Source organism: Dufourea novaeangliae, unplaced genomic scaffold, assembly GCF_001272555.1.
Source record: "Dufourea novaeangliae isolate 0120121106 unplaced genomic scaffold, ASM127255v1 scaffold299, whole genome shotgun sequence".
NCBI lineage: Eukaryota > Metazoa > Arthropoda > Insecta > Hymenoptera > Halictidae > Dufourea > Dufourea novaeangliae.
Window position 1 is genome coordinate 947762 of NW_015374192.1, and position 17666 is coordinate 965427.

Here is a 17666-nt window from a genome sequence, read left to right on the forward strand (position 1 = left end):
AACGAGGCAGAAACAGTTCCGCCGGTTATATTGTACACGGGGTATTTACCGGAATATCAAATATTTTTCTGCTTCATCGACGAGCAAAATAATCTCACCGGGCTATTCGATGTCCGATTTTATTGCCGGTTAGAGACGAGCGAGCGTCGTCGATTGTTCCCTTCGTTCCACTCCTTCCCCCGCCACGTTTAATACCGCACGCGGCTGGGGATAGATGGATCGTAACCGAAAGAAGAATTGCGAGAGTGCCTCGCGAGAAGAATATTATTTGTCGTGGGTTGTTCACCGCTGCACACGTCCTGAACACTGTACCCGGCGTCTTTCCAGCATGTTACAGATACGCGGAAGATTCACGGGGACGGGATGCATAAACGTCGGCCATAAAATTGCGAACGGGTTTCCGCGACGTATCGGAGCGTTCCATAAATACGAATACGATCGATTCTAGGGGGGTAGCGGGCGTGAGCCTTGGAAGATTGCGATTCGAAGGCGATCCAGAAGTTTCACGGCCTTTGCAACTGACGCTTGTTCAACGGAGATACCGGCGCGAATCTTCGTTTCAGTTGGATAGTGGAGAACCGTGACGGAACCAATGGAATCGCTGCTCAAATAATAAAAAGATGCTGAAACTTACCATTTTTATTTAAATAATTACTTTAATAATTTCAGGGATACGTTTCGTCGATGTCAGAATTACCTAACAGTGTGGTCAACGTTTTTATGAAAGTCTGAATTTTTAGGGAATTTTTTTTCTACTGTGATTGATCATTTCTTTGAGAAATCATTTTTTACGTATGGAAATTTGATATCGTTATGGTAGAAGAGATTTATACTAGAATTAATTCGAAGAGAAAATCGTGTTCCAAGTCTTTGATTTCATTCTAGTGCAGTTAAGATCAAAGATTAGAATTGACCGTCGAAGATGTACCTCGGTTCGGACACTGGTCAACAGTTTCGTGGAAGTTCGCTAATTAGTCCTGAGTAGCAAACTTCCCGAGGATTGCTGGATCGTGACCGTAATCGATAAACCCGACGCCGAAGGGACGAAGACGATCGTGAGAACTTAAATCGTTCGTCTCACCGTAGAATTTCTTGTCTCGTGGAGGGTCGAGTCGTTCATAAACTGTGTCGTCGGTGGTTCTCTTCCGGTTCCTCTTCCGCCTCGTCGCGCATATATCCTTCCCACGCGTCCAGAATATGAGAGGCTTAGAAACGGACGTTTGTTCCGCTTGGATTTCACCGGGACACTCTCTTTTGATATAGAGTGTCTTCTGTGCTCTCTTTTCTTTCGCTAGATCTCTCGTGACCGCGGACCGTAAAGAATCGCGAGGTTTTTTCCTCCCTTCCGCGACTCCTCGCCACGTGTCGTCGTTTGTTTACTTTATTTCGATCAACGACCCACGTGAACATGAGAATTTAGATACGCTTACATGGCACACTCTTTGATCTCTCATCAATCGAGACCAACCTGTATACCGAATACAAAATATACACGTGTATTCACAGGCTACACAAAAGCACACAGGTAACAGATTGTTACACGGAACATAGAGATAGCGTATAATAGGTACAAAAGATCACACAGAAAGATGCCTTTGGACTATCGCAACAAGGAAATGGGATAGATTCGAAACAGGGGGGAAACAGCTTATTCATCCAGGAATAATTCGAACGTACACCCACCAGGGGGGATGATTACATTTCCCACGAGGCAATTGATGCTCTTTGCATAGAAACGCTTGCGCAACAGCCGTTCCCGCGGTTATATTGTTTCAATTTCGGGTTACCGGAGAATTCTCCGGTGCAACATTTGCTGATGATTAATGCGCCTCGGGCACTGAACAAACACACGCGAATGGGGACAGTAACCGCTCCCACGATTATTAATTACAAACAAATATCAGAAATGCATATTTATAGCAAAGAATCGTTTTTCCGGGTCGATATTTAGCGGCGCGTTCTCTCCGGCCAAAGAATCAGCCGATTTCCCTATTTATTTATCAAATGATATCGCGAGAACCCGTGCAGCTGCTCGATGACCAACAGCCCCGATCAGAGGCCCGATAAAGTTTACAGAATTAATCGAAATCAAGCAAAATATGTAATGATACCAAACGGATTAAAGAAAATATGAAATTGCGAAAGCACTCGCGGTCGACGGACAGCGGTTGAAAATCGTGAAAACGCGCGTTTGCAGCACGTCCAAAAGCAGCTGGTTAAGAAAACATGAGCCACGTGAATTAAGGGGTCGGTTTTCTGCTCCGGGTTAAAGCGGCTGGAACTTGCGATCTCGGTTTGGCCCAGCAACCACGGATAACTTCTGGCGTTGTGGGGAACGAATGCTCGTTAAGTTCTGTCGGCATAAGCGCCGTATTAAAAGGGTAATAACTGGACCGGGTCGACTGGATTACCCGAAGTACTCTGACGTGGTCACTTAATTACTATTAGTCCCTCACCCACCCCCTTATCTTTTACCAGCGCGGAGAGAAAAACGCGACGCTTTTAAAGGCGTCTTCCGAGCCCCTGAGGGAACCAAACGGAGAATCCATTTGCGAATGGACCCGCGTTTACCCTGGACGTCTGAATCTCGACCCTTGAAACGGATTTAATCCGTGGAATCGCGAAGAGCGAGAAAGTGAAGAGCGGGAATTGTAAACCTTGCAATGTAGAATAATTTACTGTAAAATGAGAGGAATAGATTACCGGGCAGAAGTGTGGGACGAGAGTACATGATTGATAGAATGATAACCCATTGTTCCAATTAGTTTTAGTATATTACTTTTATTATATTTTTCTTTTTCTTTAATAATTACTAAAAATTGATTTTTAATATCACTTTTTTAAGGAAGAGATTATTATGTTCCAAACTGAAACGATTTTTAGGTTAACCAGTAGGTAAAATGATTAAATGAAGTTACACTATAATCTCAAGGTGGCTGTAATCAGAACATCTACCCTATAGTGTCCCTTTATTTGGTAGAACTGAGCGCACATCCTGAATTCTGTGAAAGGGAACAAACTTCCCCCCTCCTCTACCCACAATGATTACAATAGTTCTAATATCTATAGTTAAATTGAGAACAACCTGACGTTTAAACTTTCCAGACAGCAAATTGCGTCGGTCATTACCTTAACTTCTCCTCCGAAGGGAATACTACTAGAGTCTTTTTATCCTTTTCCTGTTCTTTCACGGTCGTACCAACGGGACCATTTTCATCGTCGGGAAATAGGCGCGAATCCGTTCAATTTCCCCAGGAAAATGGAACGAACGAAGGGATCGTTATTGTTACATTCTCCTCTTTCCCGATGCATCCACGAGCCGCAAACCGCGTCTAGACGGCCAGGCATCCCACGCTTGGGTTAGATGATTTAAATTTGAATGCTAGCTCGCGGCGGATGAGCTTCATATCCGGGCGATCCAAGCACAACAGACCAGAGGAAAGTTAACGGGAGAGTGAACCAGAAAGTTAACGAATGTTTGGTGAATTGTTCGCGTTATAAAAAAATTGGCATTCGGTGTTCGTTTAACCGTGGGTTCCAGTCGTGATTTATCAGGCTTCGTCTTTCCCGCCGCTGTCTTTTTTATTCCACCGCACACGTTTTTCTTTCCGCTCTTCAACCGACCTGTTCCCTAATGAGACCAGACCCCAGAGAGCTTTAATTAGCTGACGTCATCAACTCCGCGCCGTCCCATAATTCTATCTTCTCGGTCGCGTCACGATTCATCGTTCTTTTCCCCTCCATTTTCTCGAGTGCTCGTTGAATGAACATTGAGAACGATGCGCAAGAGACGTTGTTCTGCTCTATTAATTCTGCGTCTGTGGTTCTGAAACGATTGCAGCACACTCGACCCCAACAGCCAGATACTGGTTAATATGTACATTGCAAAGATGTATTATTTAAATACCGTTATTAGACGATATATGACTTTAAAAAATGGAATAAATTGTGTCTGGCTATGTACGGCCTTTTTCACTGTGACAGTCTGCTTGTTAATCAGAATGAGTAATTTTTCTAGAATTTTTGCAAATTAAACTGATCTCTATATGTCTGGTTCACGGTATAATGAAGTACTATATAGTCAACGACAATCGTTCGACCCATAATACCCCAAGCAATTCGAATTCAATTGCCGAGTATGCTAGAGTTCAACAAGTGGCCTGATCGCAGGGGAAATGGGTTACGGGTTTTCTGATCGGAAAAACTAACTCGACGTGGTCTTAAAGAACAATTAGCCATGAAGAAACATAAAAAATGTACCGAGAAAATTCCACAAAAAATCATACACATAATTACACAAAGCGTCTTACAGTTTAACCCTTTCGGTGTTATAAGTATGTATACACGATCCATGAATTGGTCGCTATTAGCGCTATGGGCGTGTATACACGTTTCATGCATAGTAGTAGTGCCATAAACAATAGAATATTCCGTGCAGAAGGGATCCATTCGTCAAAAGTATTGCCGCAGTAGAAAGGTTAAGCAGAGAATCCCGTCAATGGTCAGAAATATCACTGATAAATTTCAAACGATTAAAAATCCAAGATCCATGGAATTACAAATTACTCTCCCCACTTTAATAAGGTAAAGCGATCGTTTACCCGTTTAATTAGAGCAGCTATTCCCGGAAACGGTTCGTATTCAAGCGATCAACGAGACGAAAACGGTCGAGGCCAACAACGTTTACAATTTCGCGGTCTACAACACGTCCGTGTAATTAACGCGTGGAAATCACCGAAGGGCCTCTTTGTCGAGCAATTCCATCCCGCTCGCGTCTTTGTGCGGCGAAGTAACGAACAACACTTACGGCCCTCGCTTCAGCGCCCCCCCTTCCGCGACCGCCTATGTGTTTTTCAATCCGAGCTAGAGGGGTGGGTGGGGGACGCAGGAAATCTCATTTGCATGCGCTTTCCCGTGTAATCATATTCCACGGCGGCGTACCTCGCGGGGGCCAGGTGAACGATCGCAATTAAGCCGGTAATTAGAAGTCCACCGTCGACGTTCATCGAGTACGAACATTTAACGCCTGCACCCCACCCCCCAAGTGCCTTCATTTATATACCGCGGCGAATTGAATTGTTTTGACAGAGATTGACTAGTGCGAATACTCGTCTTTGTTTAGAGACTACTAGAGAAACTTTTGACACTTACAATCGAGGCTGAAAATTTAATATTTATTATTTAATGGATAAATAAAATTTTGCCGAACACTGAGTAACCTAGAATGGAACTATTGGCTACCAATATTAGTTATTATATTATTATGAATATCCTAAATTTTCGTTGATCTGGTGTGCAATTATCGGGTTTATAGTAGTTTGTCGAAGGAATTGAATCATTCATTATACAGGTGAAAACCACCATGCATCGTCGCGATTGTTTCCTGTCCCTTTTCTACCCTTCTTCACTTGAAACTTCAAGTAACGGTCGCGAATTCCCAAAACGTTTGCGGGAATCGCGATCCCCATAGCCGGTGGTTGTTCGCGGCAATTACTTCTCGTTCGGTTCAATTAAGCCGCGTGGAAGAAGCGTAATATCGCGATTCAGGATTTAGGATCGCGCCGAAATGCCCCATTAGGGAGCTGAAACTTAGTTAGACCGTCGGCAATCCAGCCACGACTTCCCGCATCAACTCTGGCGAGAGGGATTCTGGATGTAGTGAGATATCACTTTTTGGAAAATTGCTCTCCGTGGAAACTTGGCTGATATCTTTGGATAGATTTTTCTAGTATGTAAACTGTGGGACTCGAAGGAAATCTTTGTAGTTTCTCTGTTTCGAAGTTCGTCGCGTTGAACGAATCATTGTTTAAAGAAAGTGTATTCGAACGGTAATGTAAGTTCAGAAGCAGTTCTTTTAAGATCTAATGATTTAAATGTTCGTCACTTTTATCTATTCCACGTCCAAGTAATATCTTCGTTAGATACTTTAACATATTTTCGAATCACAAAAAGATCCAATTGAAAAATAATTTTACATTCGTTTTTCCATCTCCGTACTTAACAGTTGAAAAAGTAGGACACTTTCATGAACATTTACTCCACCACTGGCATGGTCGAAATATTTCGTCAGCCTCATAAAAATGTTACTAATTGGGCGATAGATAGACACGAATTACGGTTGAATGCGAAGGTAATGAAGCAAAACATCAGAGAATATCCATAAACGAAGGTGAAACAAGTAGAACAGAGTAACAGGACGAGTGGATTAAAAAGGAAAAAAAAGAAAAAAGAGGAGCGAATGTGGGGCGCAAAGGGCGAAGTATATACCCGTGATGGGACAGAAAACGTGGGAGGGGCATGACAGGCAGCAATTTCAGTAACCGTTCATCCAAAACATTGCGCGTTCCGCCAGCGACGATGACGGTTTGTCGAAGATAACGCGTACTGACCACCGTGATAAAAGAGCACCGTGTACAATTTTAACGCTCGCTGGTCCGATAAAATACTATAGAATTATTCATTTCAGCTAGTTTGTACTGAGAGCCTCTGATGATCTCCATTCTATCCCGATAAAGGTTAATCAAAATTACATTCTATTCTGGAATCAGTGAATCATTTAGTCACTTAATTCTAGTTTCCCATTATGTAAAAAGTATGTGCACAACTGATACTTACAAATGAATTCGTGTCTGATCCCTCGAAGAGGCAATGTACACGATCGTGTCTGGTTCAACAAAGCCTCTATTCAACGCAACCGTTTCGACAAGCAGGATCGTGGGCTAAATCGCCTAGGAGGTGTCTCTACCACGAACACGACCATGTTCGACAGAAGCGGTACACCGTGGACGGGGAATTTCGATGTGGTACGAGCCTTAAAAAATTATCGACGGCAATTATCGCGGATTTACGTGTCCCGTAAAACTCTAACGACCCATTTCCCGCGTCTCGAAATTGTGGAAAGAAGCCGTGTCCCTCCTCCTGGTCGGTGCCAACGGTGGATAAACAGGGGAGGCGGGGCGCGTGCCAGAATTCGGAGAGGGGGCGGAAAGATGCTCGGAAAAAGCGTACGGACAAAGGTGTCCCGTAAAACCCTAACGACCCATTTCCCGCGTCCCGAAATTGTGGAAAGAAGCCGTGTCCCTCCTCCTGGTCGGTGCCAACGGTGGATAAACAGGGTGGCGGGGCGCGTGCCAGAATTCGGAGAGGGGGCGGAAAGATGCTCGGAAAAAGCGTACGGACAAAGCAACGCGGAATAGCTAATCCGGCGATAAACGCGTCTGGACCACGGCCAAGTAGTTTTACGGCCGGTGGAGGAACGTTATCGCGGCACGATTTCGAAGAGAGGGGGAAAAAGGACGCGTTTATGAACACGACGGCTCGTTACCGGTGTTAAACCGTAAACACCAACGACGTTTGAAATTGTTACAAATCCACCGCGATGCGCGGAACCGCGGCTCGTAACGCCGAGTCGTATGATCCCTTGTAAACGCGACCCTCTGATGCCGACTTTGAACGGTGTCGTAGAAAATTAGTAGATCGTACTGTAATAGTCCACCAGCTTCTCGGAGTACTCGTTTTGGTTGAAGGAATCGATAGTGGACTCTTGATATAGGATATAATCTATCCTTTTCTGGAGAAACATTATTTCCAAATATGATTTCGGACATGGAATACTTGGTTCGATTTTAATTTAATTATAATACAATAAGGTTTGAAAATTTTCGGGTGGTTTTATAGTGATGCTATGCAATGTATAATATAGAGTTCTATGCTCAAAATACTTCGGACTGTTTACTAGTTACTTTGAACGTCGGAGTGGCGTGTAACGCGTAAATCGAATTTCGGTATTCAACGACGCGCCAGAAGTATGCACTTTGTCATCCCGGAATCCGACGGGGCTGGAGGACCGTGCGAATTTCTGGAGACTATTAGGGAACCGCCGATATTGGAATTTAGCCGACCAGCTATTAAATTAATGGCATACCCATAAGTGTGTTCTCTCTCGAGGGGGTACACGCTTGCGGAGATCTTCGGACACCGATCTGAGACCGTGTCCATTTCACGAACGAACTTGGGTCGGTTTGCCTGGGGAATTATCGAGCGTTGCCTTAGGTGTAATTGCAAGAAGTTTCGAATTCGGAATTAATTCGCGACATGGAGCGCAAACCACGGTCTAATTAAATAACGGACAGGTAATCGCGAAGTCGGAGGCGAAACGTTCAATCGTCTTTGATTGTGCCTTATTGTTCTGTTTATTCCTCCTGGGCAGTGCTTGTAAACGACCCAGTGAACTTTATTCGAATTGTATAGGAAGTTCATTGGAACTTATATAGAATCAATAAACGAAGTTCAACAGTAGTAGAAGTGTTAGAGAAATAATTGGACAGCAAAGCGAGTCCTTAATAGGCTAATTTTAGCACTTTTGTGTCGAGCACTAATCTTTTCACCTTTGACATAAGAAGTAATATTTCGCCCGTGTATTCTACACCAGTAGTAAATGTGCACAATCTATAAATAAGCTCTTGTCTCCAAAGAAAAATTACCCCTTTAATTTCTCACTGGGAACTATGTATTTTCCCTTTGATCTGTGTGTCAATTATAGAAGCACTAAGTATCAATTCTATCAGACAGACTATAATACAACACTAAATAACAGAGTACGTATTTACATTTCCACGGTAACAGTTACGTTATCGCGGGAAACCAGTGTCACACTCGAACGGAACAAGAGGGAATGCGCAAGATCGACGAAAAAATTTGTGGTCGGTGGTGATGGCAGCTTTCGAAGCCGTGCATTATTCTATTAAACAATTTATCCGAGTCCCTGTGGTCCGGGCGGGTATGGCGTGTTTGTAAAATGTTGATGGCAATTTATAGAAACTGGCTTTCAGCGCTGTCGACGCCCGTGGCACAAAACCCCGTCGAATATTGCTGCATTATACGCTTCGATATGTCCAAATTTCAGAGGCTGGAAATGGAGGCCAGGATCGAAATTCGTTGACATTAGCGAAATGCACGTGGAAGGGGTGGCTTGGCGGACGCGTCGATCCGCGAACAATTCGCGGCCGCGGTGTACAACGGGGGGGAAAATAAAATCAGTTATCCGTTTATTAGCCGTGTTATTGCGTAAACCGATTATTCTGTTAACGACGAAACCCCTGCAATTAGGCGCCGCCTCGCAATTATAGCTGTTTGATTCAGTTGCTTTTGATATTAACGAGATTGTCCATTATCGAAATCGAGCGACTATCGTATCTTTCTGAAAACTGGCATGGATCGTGTCGCGTTAATTCCGATCGATGTGCATTTAAATGCTCGTTCAAAGGCTTTTTGGACGTAATTTTCAGCGACTCGCCTCCGGAGGTATATTATTAAAATGTTCGAGGATATTTTAAATTTTCATTAATTGCGTCAGATTTTTTGGTGGAACCTTTGAGCAAACTAATCTATTAGGGATGCAAAATATCGGTTTGAATTTCTGCTGTTGGAGAGTCAGATTTAATGTTTCAAATTATTTATGACATTGCGTTTGGTGAAACCTTTGAACAAACGAAGTAGAATCTATTGGGAAGCAAAATATTTGTTGAATTTCTGGTGTTGGGGAATTAGTTTTAATGGTTTGGATTAATTTATGGTATTGTGTGCTTAGAAAATTGTTATTCGTTCAATCTGTCTGGCGAAAGAATTCGAAACGAGGGTGTGAAGTGATTTGGAATTACTGATACTCGGCGATAGTCGTTTGCATTCTGCGATTCACAGCGAGGCCGTAAGAAACTGGATTATTGTAAACACGAAGAAGATCTGTCCTCCGCGAGCTTCCACTCTCTTCCATTATTCGCGCTCGTAAAACACTGTACCCAGTACATTCAAAGACGATTCCGCATCGAGAAATATTAAATTCCGTTTGGAGGAGTCGTCTGTGAGTTTCTATTCGAGTATTTCTGAATATATTACGGAATAACTTTCGTACCTCGCGACATTAATCTTGCAAGTATCCGAGAACAGAATCTTATTTGAAATAACAACGTGGTCGCGAAATTGTCCGAGAACTTCCACATGATTGCAATCGGAAACGATTATTTCAGAACCAGTAAAATATTACATTGTACCTAAATCTATATATATATATATATATATGTATGTTCTTGCAGTTTGAAAAAAATTAATTAACATTTTTAGATCTACAATAATACCCTCGAATATATTCCGAAACGTCTAAAAATGTTCTCCACCACCACAAATGTCCTTCGTATTTCTATCTGCAACAATTTCGTAATTCTTCAATCTATAGTTATTGCTTTAAAAAAATGATTATTTCTATTCTATACTTCTTAAGAAACCCGCCGAAAATTCTTACATTATCATATATTAAAATTCAAAACATCTACGCGCTCGTAGAGGAAACTGGACTTCACGCAACTGAAGAAACCACGAATCATGCGACTTCCGTAGAATTTCGGGCGGCAAGATTCTGCGAAACGGCACTGGTGTGCACAAAACTCGGGAAAACTTACCGAGTTTATGTAGTTGATGAGAGACAGCCCGCCGTCCCAAGGGTGCTCGAGCTCGCAGGAGATGTTCGCGGGCCTTAACGCATGCGACTGTTCCAGGGTCCTTAATCCAACAGCGAACACTTGCACGCTGTCGTAGATCAACGCTGGTTCCGCCTGAACAGAGAAGAAAACAAGAATTTCAAGAAAGAGTCGCTCTTTCTCTCCTCAGAGTCGGTCATTCCGGAGCGTCGCGACGGGATATTACATATTTTCGCGGGTCGCCACTTTTTTCTCGACGATCGTCGAGGAAAGGGGTGTAAATTATGCGTCAAGTTGAAATCACTTCGTATGAATGGCGAATTTTGTAGAATTATCGAACAAAAACTATAGGTAGATATTAGAGCCTATAATATAGTTTAAACGAGAATTCGATTGTAACATCAGATGAAAGTATCGTCGAGATTTATCCGAGTGACACAGAAAGGGGGAAATATTTTAGTGAATTTCAGACCACTCTGTTCTTAATCAGTGTAATGTACGCGCGTCCCAGGTTGGAAAGCCGCGAAACCGGGGGGGATTGTCATCGAGAGGACGATTGAATATCCAGGGAAGAGGGAGCGGTTTCCATCCAGTCGGGGAGAAAATTAATTTCGGTTACATGTTATTTTCCGCGTCGTGTGAGAGCTTTATAAGCGTCAGCGTAGACGTTTTGCGACGTTATGAAAATAATCTAGGCTCCGTCAGCTTTCAGCTTTCCCTGGAAACGGGCGTGAAAGCATGACACTCTGTCGCTGCATGCATGAAAATGCATTCTATACACCTTTCGTCCTTCTTTGCGAAATTGGATACACTATCCGCCGTTGGATCGACGAAATTTCATAGTCTCATATATCTAAATTTTCTTAAATTAACTACCGAACTAGCGATAATTCTCATCTCCATTAGGAACCTCTGTCGTGATTGTTTGTTTCAGAAACTGAATCAGTATTCTTAGTCCTTTAGAGTTCATTCGCTAATTTCTCTGCAAATGTTGAAAGTCCGTATTAATATAATTATAGAATCTATCGAGAATTATGTGGTAAATTTCTTAATTGTTTTTTCTCAATTGTATGTCGAAACGATCGAAATTTTTTCCACGGTGTATCCAGAGGAAAAAATTCGTACCGAAAATTTACTAAAACAATCCGATATTAAATTGCACACGAGAAATATTTTATTTCACGTTCATCACATTTGAAGTGGAACCACGCGCGTCGCACGTTAAAAGCGGGGAACGTTTTGTTAAGTACCCGGATGTAATACCAGATAACGAACAAAAAGTATTCCCGTATTCGCTGAAACAATATTCGTATCCGCGTAAACGCGGCGCGTTGGTAGCAACCAGTATCAGCGTTACCGCTGCGCATCGACCAAGTACGAGATCGCGCAATTTGCGGCAATATTTCCGCTCGCGGAATGGAAACACTGGCTTCGTCCATGGTATCGCATTTAATCAGTCAGCGATATATCCTCGTACGCATGTATCCCATTTTTCCCCCGAGTTTCGTCCACATTTTTCGTAATTGACGACGATATCACCGGCGTTAACGAAGCAACACATTTGGCAACGCGATTCACATAGGTACACAAAAGCCTATAAATTATTCGTAATGAATTCCAGTGTTCGCGATCAGTCGACGAAGTGATTGTCTTGACGAATCATACTGTGGATAAACAATACGAACATCAAAGGGATCCTTTTCGTGTGGAAATTCATTCCCTCTACGAGCCACTCTATTCCTCACGAAGGAATTTTCCCAAACGCGACGCCAGTCTCCCTATCTCGTACGCGCTTCTTCTTCCTCCGTGATTTCGCATGCAGACGTCTCCCGACGTACATGTTTGTCGCGGGCAAACACACAACCGAGAATATCGAAGCAAAGATTCCTGGTTCGCCGAACCCAGGAGGGACGTCGAGTGGATTTCCGTCGAAAGCCAGAGATCACGGTCGTCTGCGTCGAATTTCTTAATCGTCTTCGGGAGTCGTTCGACCGAGCTGCGGAAGTTTTCTGGCGGAGCGGTGGCTCATTATCGTCCCTCCTTGCTTGGGGAACTTCACGGTAATTACCGTCGTCGGGCGAATTACGGGACCCGGGATCGTCGACGTGACGCTATCGGCGGGGCGGTAGAGCGAACTGGTGAATTTTGCGGGAAAATTCGATTGGACACTTTAAAACGTTCAGAAAGTCACGTAAGTATGCAGATTCTTCCTAACGCGCGGCAATTTTTGTTGTAATTGATTATTGACGGTACTTACGATAATTGGGAAGGATCTTGCTGTTGTTTATAATGTAAAGTAACGCGTTAACTGGAGAAGAAGAGTTAATTCGACATTTAACGGCATGTCTGACTACGTACGGTATTTTTCACTGTGGCGGTCAAAGTGTTGAAACGTATGAAAATGACCTGATGCATTTTGGCTTATAACAAACACTAGTGAGATGTAACTAGCACTAATATTATAGTATTTCGTAAATTACATAATTTTTTGTGTGACTGCTGAGGTTCAAGATGTTACTCAATTAACAATTTACTAGTCAGAACATAATTCCAGGTACTGTCTGATTTCTTAGCTTCTTCTCAATTTTTTCATCGGTCCAACGCATAATGGAACTATAACTCTAAATATATTATCTTCAACGCAGATTCGTTCTCCACTCGAACACGATCTTTATTAGCCCGGCTCGGTCGTTAATAAAACGGCCCGATGGGACAAATGAGTGAGTCCCCTCGATCCGCTGGCCTTTGTTCCGGTCGGAACCGAGCCGAATGACGCGGAACGGTTCGCACACGTCGATCCCCCCTGAATTATTTCGACGTCGTCTGACCGCCTGCTCCGGCGAATCTGCCAGGGGACTTCAATGGTAATCGCACAAAAGCACGCCCGTCGAAAAGTTGTTATCGTCGAAAATAATCAACGCTAACAGCATTTCCGTGTGCTCCGACCGTGAACGCGTTATATTGCACGGATCTCCACGACTGGAAATAACGCGACGGGGTATTTCCACGATTTCACCCGTCCCCCTTTGGCTTGACGAGCCTCGACTAACCGAGAGAAAATGACTGGCCACAGTCGTGGCTCGATTGAATGACGAAGAAGGTTCTTAACAGTAGAATTACCGAAGATGAACCTGTTTCTATTTCTACAATGTTGGTGGAAGGGACAGCTTGTTGAATATATGTGAACCGATAAATTAACGAACTTCTTCAGTTATACAGTATGTCCGGTTTAAGTGTGTACACGCTATTATTTCTGTGACTATTGAAAATGCAAAAAGAAGGTATGAAAGTTGTTTGATTTCATGGAGTAAGCTGAACAGAATATTTGAATTTTTTTCTAAATGGCATTAACAAAGATTTTAATAACAACGTAAGTTTTTTAGTAAAAAAAATTCAAATATTCTGTTAAGTTTATTTTGTGAAATCAAACAACTTTTATATGAACGATTTTTTGGCATGTTCAACAGTTAGAGAAGTAATAATTAATTAAGGGCATTAATAGTCAATAACTGTATATTGTACTAAAAGTTACGAAGAATTTCAGAAGACACACTGTTATGATATTTCAATAATTTTTTTAAAGGTTTACAAACCAGTCGTTTTGACTGTTATAGTAGTTCCAGTGTTAAGAACGATTTTTATCCCTGAAAGTTAATCGATCAACCGAGGGGGCGAAAAAACGAACGACAGAATCGTGAGTGATTTCCTTCTGTCTGGTTGACGATATGAATACCAGGGGAGGAATTATATGGCAGTTTCGTGCGGAAGTGTTCGCCCCGCTCGGTTTTACGTTACATCACGGTCTTAGAGGGACCATTACGTTTAGAGGAACTTAAGAAGAGAGAGCATACACGTGTCTGCCATGCTCGAAAGGGCTATTTGTGAGAGAGTAGGCACTTTCCATCTAAAGTCAGTTAAGACTGGAACACGCCAAGAAGGAAAATGAGGGGAAATTAGTCCGTCGAGAAAAGATCTTAGCCCGTGAAAATTGAAACACATTTTTCTTACACGGAAGCCCCATTACTTCGAATCCCTCTTTCGCGAAACATTGGGACACACAGTTCCAATAAACAATCCTACGAAAATACAATTTGAAACCGTGAAAATTTCGTTTCAAACTCCCTTTTACTTTCGTACCTCCGTAAAGGTTTGAAGTTCGTGAAATGAAAATTCTAGTCTCGAAATTAAAGTCTCGAATCGAAACGACAGTCCACTGTTATCGGTCTGTCGGTGAACGGTAACAGCAACGAGTCGATCGCGTCCCCGATTTTCCAACAATTTCCACGATACAAAATTGTTCATTTTCATCGACAGGGATTCGTAATCGTGGGCCAACGGGGAAACCATCCGCCGAAAAATTCAGCCGGCGGATTACCCGCAATTTAGTTAATCGGATCGTTTATAGTCGAGCGCGGCGAGATTGGAAAACGCCGTGCGTGGACACGAGAGGACAACGATGGGGGCTCTGGCCCTATCAGAAATCTCGTGGCTTGGGCGAAAGTTGCCCGTAGCTGTTGCATCGTGAGCACACGCCTGTTATCTCCGAGCTAATTGGAGCGTGCTTTTAATTAGCTCGAAGTCCACACCATGCAACGCAACAAAGTTGCGACACGACCTGCTCGCGATCCGCGCGCGCTTTGTTACAACGCGCCGGATACAGTCTCCGGTTTCGCCTGCAGCGGTCACGACCGTAACTTGCGTTTTCAATTTTCGGTTTGAAATAAAGAATGCGGTCGACGACGCCGGATAACGTAATTACACGGGGGATGGTTGTCCAGCGACGGGAGAGAATAGAAGGTGAGGGGAAGTTGACATTTTTTTACGTGACTCTCGGGGTAAGTTTTTTTCTCGACGGTGTATACACAGAAGTGAAATCCACCGACGTGCCCTGAGGTGGAGGAAACTGTCTACAACTTGGATAATTTAATTAGGGGGGACGCTGTTTTACTGAACGAAGAACAACAGAGACCTTTGTGTCTTTGTAGACTCTCAAGATAGAAACGCATAAGAATCATTGAATTTCTTAATTGGTAAGTTCTTACATTCGAAGATTGCGCGATGGTAATCATGCAAGTCAAACGAAACGCAAGATCTAAGGTGGTCTGTCGAGAAATTCCGTGGAGCTGGTGTTCGAAAAATCTATAATTTCAAGCCAGAAACTTTGGAATTCGTTCAGGTCTCGAGAAATTGCTGTTCCCCAGGGGGTAATTAGATGGCGGGTTGGTCCACATAGACTACCGTGGTTAATTAAGTCAAATTAAAAACCTCACGAGTCTCCGGGAGAATTCCGTAATTCTGTGGCGCGCGGAGTTCGACGCGACAGCGCTGTCTAATGTACGGTTCAGCCGGGGTAGATTAGACGGATTGTCGGTTAGTTAGCGAGCATTTGTCACGGCACCACGAATTTCGCAAGATCCTGAGCGTGCATCGAAATTACGAGGCGACTTTCCTACATTACTCTCTCAACGACGACGATCGTCTTAATCCCTGATCCATCCCGCCAGGAGAATAATTGTCGACGGGAATTAATTCGGGGGCGACCTGTCATTTTTCGTTCAGCGCCGACTGACTCGCGAATTCCGCTTCCACCTGACAGGAGCCTTGTTTTCCCGAGCGTGGTTCGGTTTCTTCATTAGCATTTAAAGCGAAGGGAGAACCGTTCCGGCGTGTCTCTGCCCATGGTTCACACTCGAGATCTCGCGCGTACGCGATGATACTGCGCCCTGATGTAAACGCCTCCACGAGTAGACGGAGTTCTTGTATTATTGGAAGCATTCGTCCAATCAACTGGTCTTATTATAAAAAGCAATCATACAAGTTTCTATTACCTCCTTGAAACGAATGATCGTCGATATAAAAACTTAAGATTCGAGTTTATGTTTTCAACTATGCAATTATCATTTCCAAGGACATCGATAAATTTGAGAATACTCGTTTTCGAAATCGCACGGATCTCCGAACCGCGGTTGAGTTTCCATCATACACTGGAAAAATGCGAAACACTGTCAGTTACGCAAAAAGGGAAAATATCCTGGCGCTTGAGCTCGCGAAACAAATAGGAAATTTCGAGTTCATAGACTGTGTGGAGTGTTTTAGGGAAGAGAGAGAAAGAGCAACCCTGTCCCAACGAATATCCCAGAGTAATCCAGCTTCCAATATTTACAGCCGTCGCAGCGCGATATTACGCCACTTTGCGACGGAAGTCCCGGCAACACTCGCCCTCGCAACGCGCATTTACAGTCGCGTGAAATTTAAAATCTAATAAGCCGCTTTCAGACGCGTCGACGCGAGTTTTCAGCTTCCGCGCCGCTGCCGTCTGAGGGCTGATGCCGCCACACTCCCCCAACACCGTTGAAATCCATCGTGACTCGGACACGGCTAGAGGACGACTGCAAGCTGCCCCACGGTAAAATAATAAAACCTTTCGAGAGTACGAGAGATAGCCTGATTTACGGGGACAAAAGGCAAAGGCTATCCCTCGTCGCGGGCGGGGTGGCGAGTTCGGTGATTCATTGGCCGGATAGAACCAGTTCCAAGGGAGAGGGGGATAGAAAGAAAGAGAGGGTAAAAAAACGGCTGCGGGAAGTCTGTCGCCACATTTCCTATCACCATACGCGATAAATCGAAATTTTTTAATTTACGGCGTATTAAGAAGCCCGCAGGAAAGTTAATCAAATCCCCCCCCCCCCGTGCAAGAGGGGAAATTGAAGTTATGACGAAGATACGGGTGATACGGATGATCATTTTCCTTTTGTACTTTGGGGATCAACGTTATCTAGAATACGGGGGGATGACAATTGCGGACTTGACCTACGGAGGTTTTTGAGCCTGAAGTCAAATCATTGTTTACCCAAAGGGGGCAATAAATTATGCGTTTCACTTCACCTTCTCTCCAGTGGTTGGGATGATGTAGAAACAATCACGAGGAACTTCTTATTCAAATCTCATCTAGTCTTTACTGCAGATTCTCAAGACTAGGAACTACCACATTTATCTTTATTTATAATTAGATCCACTGAACCTAACAAGCATTACATTCGAAGATCGTGAAATGGGGAGCGACACCGAGGAAAGAATCCGTCAACGGGACACTTCGATCTAGCCGAAGGTCAGTTTGAAACACCGAAGTTACTAAACATTTCGAATTTTCTGCTTGTCAACGGTCGGCCAGATATCCTCGGCATCGAAACTTGT

The 17666-nt window shown here is 43.6% G+C and overlaps 1 protein-coding gene across 1 annotated transcript in view; it reads right to left on the reverse strand.

Annotated features, from left to right (window-relative positions):
* LOC107192206 (glutamate receptor ionotropic, kainate 2-like) overlaps nt 1-17666 on the reverse strand; it is a 101345-nt gene that overhangs the window by 24696 nt on the left and 58983 nt on the right. The window contains exon 7 of the mRNA XM_015581416.1: nt 10455-10607. Within this exon, the coding sequence (XP_015436902.1) occupies nt 10455-10607 (153 nt within the window). The remainder of the gene's footprint in view (nt 1-10454; nt 10608-17666) is intronic.